Source organism: Nycticebus coucang, chromosome 6, assembly GCF_027406575.1.
Source record: "Nycticebus coucang isolate mNycCou1 chromosome 6, mNycCou1.pri, whole genome shotgun sequence".
NCBI classification, from domain to species: domain Eukaryota; kingdom Metazoa; phylum Chordata; class Mammalia; order Primates; family Lorisidae; genus Nycticebus; species Nycticebus coucang.
The window spans coordinates 54179409-54191880 of NC_069785.1; the positions used below are offsets into that span (position 1 = coordinate 54179409).

At 47.4% G+C, this 12472-nt stretch overlaps 1 protein-coding gene across 1 annotated transcript in view; it reads right to left on the bottom strand.

Annotated features, from left to right (window-relative positions):
• MYO5C (myosin VC) overlaps nucleotides 1–12472 on the bottom strand; it is a 119461-nt gene that overhangs the window by 36958 nt on the left and 70031 nt on the right. The window contains exons 26-32 of the mRNA XM_053595124.1: nucleotides 9711–9804; nucleotides 9356–9419; nucleotides 9193–9273; nucleotides 7908–8088; nucleotides 5946–6039; nucleotides 2628–2691; nucleotides 1426–1594 (exon numbers count right to left, since the gene is read on the bottom strand). Of these exons, the coding sequence (XP_053451099.1) occupies nucleotides 1426–1594; nucleotides 2628–2691; nucleotides 5946–6039; nucleotides 7908–8088; nucleotides 9193–9273; nucleotides 9356–9419; nucleotides 9711–9804 (747 nt within the window). The remainder of the gene's footprint in view (nucleotides 1–1425; nucleotides 1595–2627; nucleotides 2692–5945; nucleotides 6040–7907; nucleotides 8089–9192; nucleotides 9274–9355; nucleotides 9420–9710; nucleotides 9805–12472) is intronic.

Genomic DNA, 12472 nt, shown 5'->3' on the forward strand with positions numbered 1-12472 from the left:
GTCACACAAAGAGAGGCAGAGCTTGGATTACACTGCCACAAGCCAAAGAATGCCAGGGGTACTCCTGCAGCTGGAAGAGTTAAGGAAGGATTTTCCCCTCAGTACCTTGGAGAAGCCAGGCCCTGGGGCTAACATCTTGATTTCAGACTTCTGGCCTCCACAACTGCCAGAGAATAAATTTGTATGGCTTTCAGGTACCTAGTTTGTGGTAATTTGATATGGCAGCCCATCTGTTTGTAACACTGAGGCCACTCATTGATTCAGGACTAGTGTGTTGAAATGAACACATGGAAGTGCCCAATTCCCAGCTCAGTGCACCTGCCTGGGAGCAGAGTCAGACAGGTAAGGAACCACAGAAAAGGGTGCTGAAGGGCCCCCCCGTCTGCTCTAGGGGGCGTCAGGGACAAACTCACACAAATCCCTCACAATGCATATGGCTGACGTGCTCACAGCTAGAGTACAGGGTCACCCACGGCCCACCCACATAGCTTCTCCTCCACTGATGGCCCTGCTGGGATCCCAGGAGCATGCAAGTGCAAATGAAAGTGCAAGTGCAAGGCAGCTGCACACACACGGACAGCAGGCGGCTGCTTATTTGGTGAGACTGGAGAATTCTAGTCTCTGAGAAAGCTGTACCCACTGCAAAGAAGCTGGCTGTCACCTAGATGCCACTCATTAGAATTTGTTACTTCCTGTTAAATGCTAAACTCCCAGGATTTCTCTTTTTGGATATAATTACTCTTCAAAGTTACCTGATTATGATTTTCCTGTGAGATGGGAAATGGGGGTCCCTGACCGTGGGGAGAAGGGCACATCCGTGCCGACCGCTGCCCTGGTTACTGTCCAGAGGGCTGCCAGGCCTGGAAGGGGCCTGAGAGTGTCCAACTCCCAGGGGAGAGCCCTATCGCTTCAATGCTTCTCAGTCTTGTGAGTTCCACACATCAGCACAATTTCAGAATCATCGCTGGGGGTTAATATGGGGTTGTCAAATTTCATTTTGGCAAGGGCGCTTAAAATTTGGAGAAGACTTTAAAAACATTTAAAAGTCTTCTGTCTACTATGACGATCATTTCATAAAAGAACATTGTGATTCTCAAAATTGTAGAAGGTCAGACCCCCAGAATGAAGCAGCGGCCTCTATGTAGATAAGTTCTGCTTGGCGAAGTGCTCACATGTCGGCCTGTTATCCTCTGCGTCCTGTAGATCAGGGTGGCTTCATCCCAGATGGTGCCGCCCACAGACACACTTAGGAATTCCAGCTGCACCTCCCCTTCCCAACGGCCCAGGAGTCTCAGGGCCCCCTGCGTGGCAGACAGCTCTGACGGAAGGACTTTGGGTCTACTGCTATTTACCCCATGCGTCAGGTGGATGTGCCCCCTATCTACATACAGACAGCCGTTTATCAGCACTTAGAAAACCGCTCACCCTGTTTTCCAAAGTGAGACGAGATGCTTCTTGCTGGAAGGCACTCTTAACTTCATTTTCAGTTTCAAATTGCTTCTTCAGGTGCTCACTGGCCTCCTGTGTTTCTTGAATCTTATCCATCAGCTTCTCTTTGTCTTTGGTATGTATTTCACTTTGGGCTTCTATGGCCCTAAGATAGAGATGGGGGAATTTTTGGTATCAGTTTCACCATCATGGAGAAGTCACTCGTTGCCATAATGAGTGCTGATATTTCCAAAGATGGAAAAACATCTTGGCCAATGTATGTGTAAAGCAAACAGGGGATCCTTAGATGTGGAGGAAAAGGGACTAGGACTGGCTGGGACGTAGAATCATCCCTGTGTTGCTCTAGCCTCCCTTACCCAATAAGAGTCCAGCCCCACCCCACCCCACTCTGCTCCACATCCGCCCGCCCTCTAGAACCAACAGCTCAGACATTATCTCCATTGTAACCTACCTGGGGACTGGACAGTCCAACAGCCAAGGTCGGAGAGAAAAGAAAGAACCTATCAAAAGAGTTTCAAGAACCTATCAAAATAGTTTCTCCCCACTTTCCAATACTTTGGGTTCTCACTCTGTCCTGATCCTACTGATAAAGCCACGTGACTGAAAGTGTTCTCAGGGATGTAGACTACCCATTTATTGTTCTGGAAAGTTAAATGTCTCAACAAGTTTGCAGCAAAACTGAACATTTCCCCCATAAGCTTCTACTATGTCCTAGGGCACCAGGCCTTTTGTTGGTCAGGAAGGAAATGTGGGAGGATTAGCAATGAAGATTTTCTATCAACACAGATTTTAACGCTTACTGCAGGCAGCTAGAAACCCTGCTCTCTCTCACACAATCTTGTTTTGTCCGTATATGAACAAATAATTCATGCATGTGGTATAACATTTCTAGAGTACAGAAGTTAAATGCACCTCTCCTTCCCGCTCTGTGCATCAGTTACTGAGTTACTCTCCCTGGTCAGGCTCCCAAAGATGATGATCACGTGTATGTGTCTACATGGGTATTGGTATGTACACACACACGTATTTTTCTTCCCAACTGAATAGTAATGCATCATACACATTAGGCAGCATCTTGCCTTTTGGGCTTAATAATGTATCTTGGAATATTCTACAATTTCGGGAAAGAAAAGCACTATATGAGCATGAACTTGAGGTACACACACACCGACACTTACTTTCTTTGCATTCCTTCCTCTTTTCGATGAAGATTTAACTGATCAGACAACTCTTCTAGTTTTCCTATAATGAGAAGAACTGTCAGTACGCTGTGGGGGGCCCTATCACTGCACTCTGATCAGTACGCTGTGGGGGGCCCTGTCACTGCACTCTGATCAGTATGCTGTGGGGGTCACTGTCACTGCACTCTGATCAGTATCCTGTGGAGGGCCCTGTCACTGCACTCTGATCAGTATGCTGTGGGGGTCACTGTCACTGCACTCTGATCAGTATCCTGTGGGGGGCCCTGTCACTGCACTCTGATCAGTATGCTGTGGGGGTCACTGTCACTGCACTCTGATCAGTACGCTGTGGAGGGCCCTGTCACTGCACTCTGATCAGTATGCTGTGGGGGGCCCTGTCACTGCACTCTGATCAGTATCCTGTGGGGGTCCCTGTCACTGCACTCTGATCAGTATGCTGTGGGGGTCACTGTCACTGCACTCTGATCAGTATCCTGTGGTGGTCCCTGTCACTGCACTCTGATCAGTACGCTGTGGGGGTCCCTGTCACTGCACCCTGATCAGTATGCTGTGGGGGTCCCTGTCACTGCACTCTGATCAGTACACTGTGGGGGGCCCTGTCACTGCACTTTGATCAGTATCCTGTGGGGGTCCCTGTCACTGCACTCTGATCAGTACGCTGTGGGGGTCCCTGTCACTGCACCCTGATCAGTATGCTGTGGGGGTCCCTGTCACTGCACTCTGATCAGTACGCTGTGGGGGGCCCTGTCACTGCACTCTGATCAGTACGCTGTGGGGGTCCCTGTCACTGCACCCTGATCAGTATGCTGTGGGGGTTCCTGTCACTGCACTCTGATCAGTATGCTGTGGGGGGCCCTGTCACTGCACTCTGATCAGTATCCTGTGGGGGTCCCTGTCACTGCACTCTGATCAGTACGCTGTGGGGGTCCCTGTCACTGCACCCTGATCAGTATGCTGTGGGGGTCCCTGTCACTGCACTCTGATCAGTATGCTGTGGGAGTCCCTGTCACTGCACTCTGATCTGTACGCCGTGGGGGTCCCTGTCACTGCACTCTGATCAGTATGCCGTGGGGGTTCCTGTCACTGCACTGTGATCAGTATGCTGTGGGGGTCCCTGTCACTGCACTCTGATCAGTATGCTGTGGGGGGCCCTGTCACGACACTCTGATCAGTATGCTGCGGGGCTTCTGTCACTGCCCTCTGATCAGTATGCTGTGGGGGGCCCTGTCACTGCACTGTGATCAGTACGCTGTTGGAGGCCCTGTCACTGCACTCTGATCAGTACGCTGTGGGGGTCCCTGTCACTGCACTGTGATCAGTATGCTGTGGGGGTCCCTGTCACTGCACTCTGATCAGGATGCTGTGGGGGGCCCTGTCACTGCACTCTGATCAGTACGCTGTGGGGGTCCCTGTCACTGCACTGTGATCAGTATGCTGTGGGGGTCCCTGTCACTGCACTGTGATCAGTACGCTGTTGGAGGCCCTGTCACTGCACTCTGATCAGTATGCTGTGGGGGTTCCTGTCACTGCACAGTGATCAGTACGCTGTGGGGGGCCTGTCACTGCACTCGGATCAGTATGCTGTGGGGGTTCCTGTCACTGCACTCTGACCAGTATCCTGTGGGGGTCCCTGTCACTGCACTCTGATCAGTATGCTGTGGGGGTCCCTGTCACTGCACTCTGATCAGTATGCTGTGGGGGTCCCTGTCACTGCACTCTGATCAGTACGCTGTGGGGGTCCCTGTCACTGCACTGTGATCAAAAATGCTGTGGGGGGCCCTGTCACTGCACTCTGATCAGTACGCCGTGGGGGGGCCTGTCACGGCACTCTGATCAGTATGCTGTGGGGGGCCCTGTCACGGCACTCTGATCAGTATGCTGCGGGGCTTCTGTCACTGCACTCTGATCAGTATGCTGTGGGGGTCCCTGTCACTGCACTCTAATCAGTACGCTGTTGGAGGCCCTGTCACTGCACTCTGATCAGTATGCTGTGGGGGTCCCTGTCACTGCATTGTGATCAGTATGCTGTGGGGGTCCCTGTCACTGCACTCTGATCAGTATGCCGTGGGGGGCCCTGTCACTGCACTCTGATCTGTATGCTGCGGTGGTTCCTGTCACTGCACTCTGATCAGTATGCTGTGGGGGGCCCTGTCACTGCACTCTGATCAGTACGCTGTGGGGGTTCCTGTCACTGCACTCTGATCAGTATGCCTTGGGGGGCCCTGTCACTGCACTCTGATCAGTACACTGTGGGGGGCCCTGTCACTGCACTCTGATCAGTATGATGTGTGGGTTCCTGTCACTGCACTCTGATCAGTACGCTGTGGGGGGCCCTATTACTGCACTCTGATCAGTATGCTGTGGGGGGCCCAATCACTGCACTCTGATCAGTATGCTGTGGGGGTCCCTGTCACTGCACGCTGATCAGTACCTTTTGGGGGAGCCATGTCACTGCACTCTGATCAGTGCTCTGTGGGGGGCCCTGTCACTGTACTCTGATCAGTACGCTGTGGGGGTCCCTGTCACTGAACTCTGATCAGTACGCTGTGGGGGTCCCTGTCACTGCAATCTGATCAGTAGTCTGTTGGGGGCCCTGTCACTGCACTCTGATCAGTAAGCTGTGAGGGCCCTGTCACTGCACTGTGATCAGTACACTGTGGGGGGCCCTGTCACTGCACGCTGATCAGTACGCTGTGGGGGGCCCTGTCACTGCACTCTGATCAGTACGCTGTGGGGGGCCCCATCACTGCGCTCTGATCAGTGTGCTGTGGGGGGCCCTGTCACTGCACTCTGATCAGTATGCTCTGGGGGGCCCTGTCACTGCACTGTGATCAGTACACTGTGGGGGGCCCTGTCACTGCACTCTGATCAGTACACTGTGGGGGGCCCTGTACTGTGACTTGGGTTTGGTATTGTTTTCAGTTATCAGAGGTCCTAAACTTTATGCAGCCAGAGATTAGATTTTGTTCTATGTGGAACAATGGCTAAGAATGTCTTAAACCATTATTCTAAAATTGTGATAATTCACATGAAAATTTGGATTTTTAAATTTTCTTTAAAATAAGGAATAGCCAGCAATACGGGGGCCCACCTTCCTACTTGGCGACAGTCCACAGAACTGGAGACAGGTGTCCCCTGTAAATGCCCCATGCACCTTATGCGCCCTTTAACTACCCCGCTTCACACACTTATGTTACCTGCCTAGCCCTGGAGAGAGTCACTGTGATGACTTGTGTAGCCGCTTTCTAGATAGAGAAACCTGTTTTCTAAAGCAGGTCCATGAGGGTCTGTTACCTTTCATTCTCTCAGTTTGTTCATTCAGGCGAATTTCCAGATCTTGCTTCTGCTTCTCCAGTTCTGAAATTTGCTGTTTAAAGTCTGGGATCATCTTTAGAGAAGAATTAGAAAGCATATAAAATACTTTCATCCGTGAACTTTAAAATCTTGGAAGCAAGCTAAAGTAGGAATTCTTCCTAAGGAACAGAGTTATGTAAGAGGAGTAGCCAAGGCTTTGGACTGGATTGGTGTGTCTTTTCAACATCAAGACCTATAAGTCTCAAGAAATATTATACAGTTTTCAACACATTACATGAGATAGTCAATACTTTATTTTCAAGTAGGCTTTGTGTTAGATGATTTTGCCCAGCTGTAGGCTGATGTAAGTGTTCTGAGCACATTTAAGGTCAGCTAGGCCAAGCTATGATGCTCAGGAGGTTAGACGTAGTTATTTCATTTTCACTTTATGAGATCTTTGACTTATGATGGATTTATTGGGATATAACCCCCTTGTAAGTTGAGGAATATCTGTACTTGTTTGACTGTGCAATTGGGTCTCCCTGCAAATTCCTCATTAAAGTTTCACCCAAAGAACAAACAAAGATGGCAGCACCCATAGCTCAGTGGCTAGGCTACCAGCCACACACACCAAGGCTGGAGCGTTCAAACCTGGCCTGGGCCAGCCAAAGCAACAATGACAACTGCAACAACAAAAAATAGCAAGGCATTGTGGCGGGCGCCTGTAGTCCCAGCTACTTGGGAAGCTGAGGCAAGAGAATCGCTTAAGTTCAAGAGTTTGAGGTTGCTGTGAGTTGTGACAGCACAGCACTCTACTGAGGGCAACATAGTGAGACTCTGTCTCAAAAAACAAAAAGAAGAGGGTGGCGCCTGTGCCTCAGTGCATAGAGCGCCAGCCCCATATACCAAGGGCGAGTTCGAACCCAGCCCTGGCCAAACTGAAACAAAAAATCGCTGGGCATTGTGGCAGGCACCTATATTCCCAGCTACTCAGGAGACTGAGGCAAGAAAATCACCTAAGCCCAGGAGTTGGAGGTTGCTGTGAGCAGTGATACCACAGCACTCTACTGAGGGCGATAAAGTGAGACTCTGTCTCTAAAATAAATAAAAAAAAGAATAAGCAAAGATGTGAAGGTCCTCGGCTGCTGTTGCTTGATGCGTCCAGTTTAGGTAGAGAAGGAAATAGCAGAGGTGCTAAGGAGCAACCAGTGAGATGGGATGAGAAACCTAGAAAATGGGGTCACAGAGCCAGGAGAATGAGGAGGGGGAGGGAGGGGCTGGCATCCTCAGAGGCTGCTGAGACACGGAGGGGCCCTCTGAGCCCGACTCCACACCGGCAGACCCAGCCAGGGTAGGGCCCATGACGAGGGTGTAGCGGGAGGAGGGGAAGGCAGGGGAGTGCAGGAAATACCCTGGAAGGCCTTTCGTAAATCTGGCCAACTCCCTGAAGAAATGGGTGATGGCCGCCAGGGTATGGGGTGTTTGAGAGCGGAGATCCCTGCGCATTTCACCTTGCCGGCAGGCGTGAGCGGAAAGAAAGGATGAGACCAACACAGCGGGTAAGAATGGGCGTCGCAGAAGAGCAAGTCCCTGAAAGGCAGGCTCCGGAGCGCAAGGAGGACGGACCTTCTGAACATGGTCCTGTCTCAAGAGCCACCTCTTTACCTTAATTTTTGGGTCACTTTCCCAATCAGGGCTAGATTTAAATATATAAACACACAGGGACACACACAGAGCCACAGAATCTGGACCCTTCCTACGGAAAAACAAAAGCACTCTCAAATCCAAGTGCTCTCCAGCCTGGGGTCATTTTACGGTTCTATCTTCTGACACAGCATTTTTATTCCTGGAAAAAGTAATTTGTACCCATCGTTTTACTGTCAAGAAGCTGAATTTTGCTCCACCAAGAAAGAATGTTTCTAGAATAATGGCCACCACCAGGGCCCACGGCTGAGACCTTACCATGTTCTCTGAGGTTAGCCTGGTGACTTCGTGACGGATACTCTCATTGATGTCATTTTCTTCTCTAAATAATTTCTGCAGATGGTTGATTTCTTGACTCAGATGCACCACTTTGAAGTTCAGAGCTTCGATCTCCTTTTCATAGCAATCCTTCTGAGACTGGAAATGGCTCTCTAAAACCCTGTTACATGAGGGGGTCAAGAATTGAATGACATGGGCTTCACTCAGCTGTGCTGATGAATGAGAGGATGGGCACGTGTGTGGCTGGGCAGACCCACGACTAGGGCCGCAGGTGGAGTACATAAAGGTTACTTATGCACACACACAGTTACAGAATTGCCATTACGTAATTATAAAATCCTTCTTGCTACTTAAGCTGCATGATGTAGGACTGACAAGCAATTAATAACAAATAAATTTTATTTTAGAAGTATCAAAATTACATTTTTATTCTCTTAATAGTTTAAAAATACGTCCTGTATGATACTGCCATTATGGATACATGTTTTTTGTTTTTGTTTTTGTTTTTTGTAGAGACAGAGTCTCACTTGGTCACTCTCGCTTAGGCAATTCTCTTGCCTCAGCCTCCCGAGTAGCTGGCTACAGGCGTCCGCCACAATGCCCGGCTATTTTTTTGTTGCAGTTTGGCCGGGGCAGGGTTTGAACCTACCACCTTCGATATATGGGGCCAGTGCCCTGCCCACTGAGCCACAGGCGCCACCCTGGATACATGTTCATATACATTTGTCAAAATCCACAGAATGTCCACCAGGAGTGAACCCTCATGTTAACCCTGGGCTTTGGATGTTAATGCTGTATCAACATGTTGTAACAAAAGTGCAACTCTAGTGCAAGATGGTGGTGGAAGAGGCTGTGTGTGCCTGGTGACTGGGGTTTGGGGGAACTCTCTGTATTTTCTGCTCAATTTTGCTGTGAACCTTACACTGCTGTAAAAAAGTTAGTAACTTAAGGAAATGCAGCAAACTCCTTAAATATCTACAGCAACACTGCATAACATACTTAATACGATCAGTTTTTTTTTTTTTGATACAATCAGTTTTTACTACACAGGCTATGGTTTTTGTAACCAGGCAGCTTATGCCATAAAAAGATTACTCTTCGTTGCTAATTGCTTAATTCTCAGAGAAATATTTCTAATGGTTATTTGATCATTCTACTGGAAGGCATCTGCTTTGTTGTCGACTCTGTGTAAGATAAACTTTTGACTTTCTAATAGTCTATTATCGCTGAAAAATAAAAGTGAACCCGGAGGAGAATTGCTAACCGTGTTGCTTTCTTTAGTCCTTCATAAGCAAACCAAAGTTCTCCATCCTCATTTAAATGTTCCAAATCTTCCACAGAGAGCCTGCAAAATAAGGAGGAGGAAATCTATTATCTCTTTCATGTTTTACATGTTTTTAAAGGTTTGATAACGCAAAAATGGTTACCTGCTTCTGACATCTTCAATATCATAGCTTTCAAGAAGTTGTCTGGTGATCTCTGACATCTTTTCTGAAAGGAAAAGGCAGTGGTGTATCCGTTACATCTGTGCACGATTTCTCTTCTTCCATTCCCTTTCTAGGAAAGTTTTCTACCTTCAAAGAGTCTTCACCTAAGTAACTCAACCAGCTGTCCAACCAATCAGCTAAGCAAATTTCTAGCCGTTGGACCAATGTGCTATCTAACCTACCAGCTAACCCATCTACCACATATCCACAAACTCATACCAAAGGATATGTTTCCTTAGCAGTGACCCATCTATGGTAAGTTCAGCCTGCACCCCAAGTGATTAATTTTTCATACCTCTCATTTCCCGTTTCTGTGATTGCACGTGTTTTTCCACGTCTATCTTCTGTTCCTGAAGTACCTCTATCTCCTTTTCAAACTCTGAGATTGTCTGAATCACAGCAATGAGTACATCAGGTGAAGACAAAACAGCAATTATGCTTTACATCAGATGAGGGGACACGGTCCTTGTGTAGGATACCTGTGCACCTTCACTGTGGTCTCTTAGTTAAAACCCGGCTAAGCCATCGCTGCCCACGCAGATTGGCCTTGAAGCATGTTTAACTGCTTACAACACTGTTACTTACTTCCAGACCCACTTGGTTGTATCAATAGAATTAGCTTCCTTATTGTATGAAGGAGAAAAACAAATACTCACTATAACCTGGGGGTGGAATGGGATGGAGGGAAAACAGAGAGGTAAAACCACAGGGGCTAAAATTCTCTTTTAATGGATTATAAAATCTTGGGCCCAGGGATATGGGAGAAAGTTGTCACCTTTCTAATTGTGGATTTTGGCTTCGGCTGGGCTTAGGTGTGAGGCAGGGCAAAGACAGGTGAGTTCAGGAGGTCTGGGTGTTAGCTGGCCACAGGGGAGGAGGTAGGTGGCAGCTCAGGGTGTGGGGAAGAGGCCATATTCTGCCTTTATTCAATCTGCTCACGCTGCCTAAGCAACATCCTAGGTTTGTGCTTTTGTAGCTAATGGGGATATAAAGGGACAGTAGAAATGAAAGCCCTTCCCTGGTATCTTCTCAGTTACCTTGAGTATTTAAGGACTTACAGTTCCTGTCTCCACAGAGGACAAGAAGGGGGCAAACTGACATTTACCCAGCACTTTATGTAGGTGACCTAATCCTCCTAACAGACCTATAAATTGAGCAGAGTGACTATTTACACATTACAAAACTGAAGAAGCAGGCAGCACCTGTGGCTCAGTGGGTAGGGTGCTGGCCCCATATACCAGCTGGCCCCATATACCAAGGGTGGCGGGTTCAAACCCAGCCTCAGCCAAACTGCAACAAAAACATAGCCGGGCATTGTGGTGGGCACCTGTAGTCCCAGCTACTTGGGAGGCTGAGGCAAGAGAATCGCCTAAGCCGGAGAGTTGGAGGTTGCTGTGAACTGCAACGCTGCGGCACTCTACCGAGGGCGATAAAGTAAGATTCTGTCTCAAAAAAGAAAAAAACAAAACAAAACTGAAGTGGCATTTAACTGAAGGTTAAATGTCATGTTCACAGTCACACGCCAGGTTTACGGGGGACCTAGGACTATTCAGCAGGCCTAGGTCCTGTGTATCGCTGTAATGGTTCATTAAACAGGTGTTCCAAGTCAGACTTGTATGTATTTATGCTTTTTTAAAACCAATTATAACAGATATGAGTAATTTGATAATGATGGGCTCGTTTCTGTATAAACCAGACTAATCTTAACGCAACACAAGGGAGTTTGACAGAGCCTTAGGGGCCAAAGAGGGCATGAGCGCCACCTACTGGCGCCTTTCTCTAAGCACAGACTCACTACGTCCCGAATTTAAGGTGCAGACTGTAGCCAGATGATGTGACTGCTAAGAAAGAAGCAGTCACAGGATTGTGTGGCTGAAAGTGACACTTCTGGATCATGTGATCTGATCTACTTCTGAACAGCAGAAGACCAGGGCCCGGAAAAAGAGGATGGGCTGGTTGTGGAATTCAGAGGCTACCCAGACAGGGTTCCAAAAGCTCTTATAAACCACCATGGCTATTTCATGACAATTACAGAGAACAGCTGCATTGTATTAAAACACATGCTACCAATATGTGTTTTACATATTTAGTGGAAGCTTAAAAGCTTTTGAATTTTACAATGAAACGTGTTGCATTTATGAACACAGGCACATACAGGGTTGAGTTCTCTGGTAGACAGGGAAACAATTCACTTCAGCCTTGACTGTCCAAGCATGGATCACTGCTTTATTTATTGATTGGTTGATATGATCTGATTTTTCTCAATAATTTTTATTAAATTTCCAAGAAATATATATTTTTGTGATAAATACAGATAACAACTAGTATTTTGTGTATGATGAAGCCATTTTTAAAAATTCTACTATGTAATTTTCCCCTCGCATCTTTAAAATTTTTTTCTTTTAAAATTTTTATTAGAAATTGGGCGGTGCCAGTGGCTCAGTGAATAGAGCGCCGGCCCTATATACCAAGAGTGGTAGGTTGGAACCCGGCCCTAGTCGAACTGCAAAAAAAAAAAAAAAAAATAGCTGGGCGTTGTGGTGGGTGCCTGTAGTCCCAGCTACTCAGGAGGCTGAGGTAAGAGAATCGGCTATGTCCAAGAGCTGGAGGTTGCTGTGAGCTGTGACGCCAGGGCGATAAAGTGAGACTCTGTCTCAAAAAATATATATATATATTAGAAATTGATAAATTATAGTTGTATATATGTTTAGGTTAAAAGTAATGTTATAATACATGAATATAATGTGGAATCATTAAATCAAGTTAGTTAACCTATCACCTCAAATACTTGTGATGTTTTATGGTCAGAACATTTAAAATTGATTCTTAGTACTTTTGAAATGTACAAAGGTACACTATTATTTTTTATTTTTTTTTGAGACAGAGTCTCACCATGTCGCCCTCGGTAAATGCGCCCTGGTGTCACAGCTCACAGCAACCTCAAACTCTTGGGCTTAAGCAATTCTCTTGCCTCAACCTCCTAAGTAGCTGGAACTATAGGCACTTGCCACAATATCCAGCTATTTTTTTGGTGCAGTTGTCATTGTTGTTTAGCTG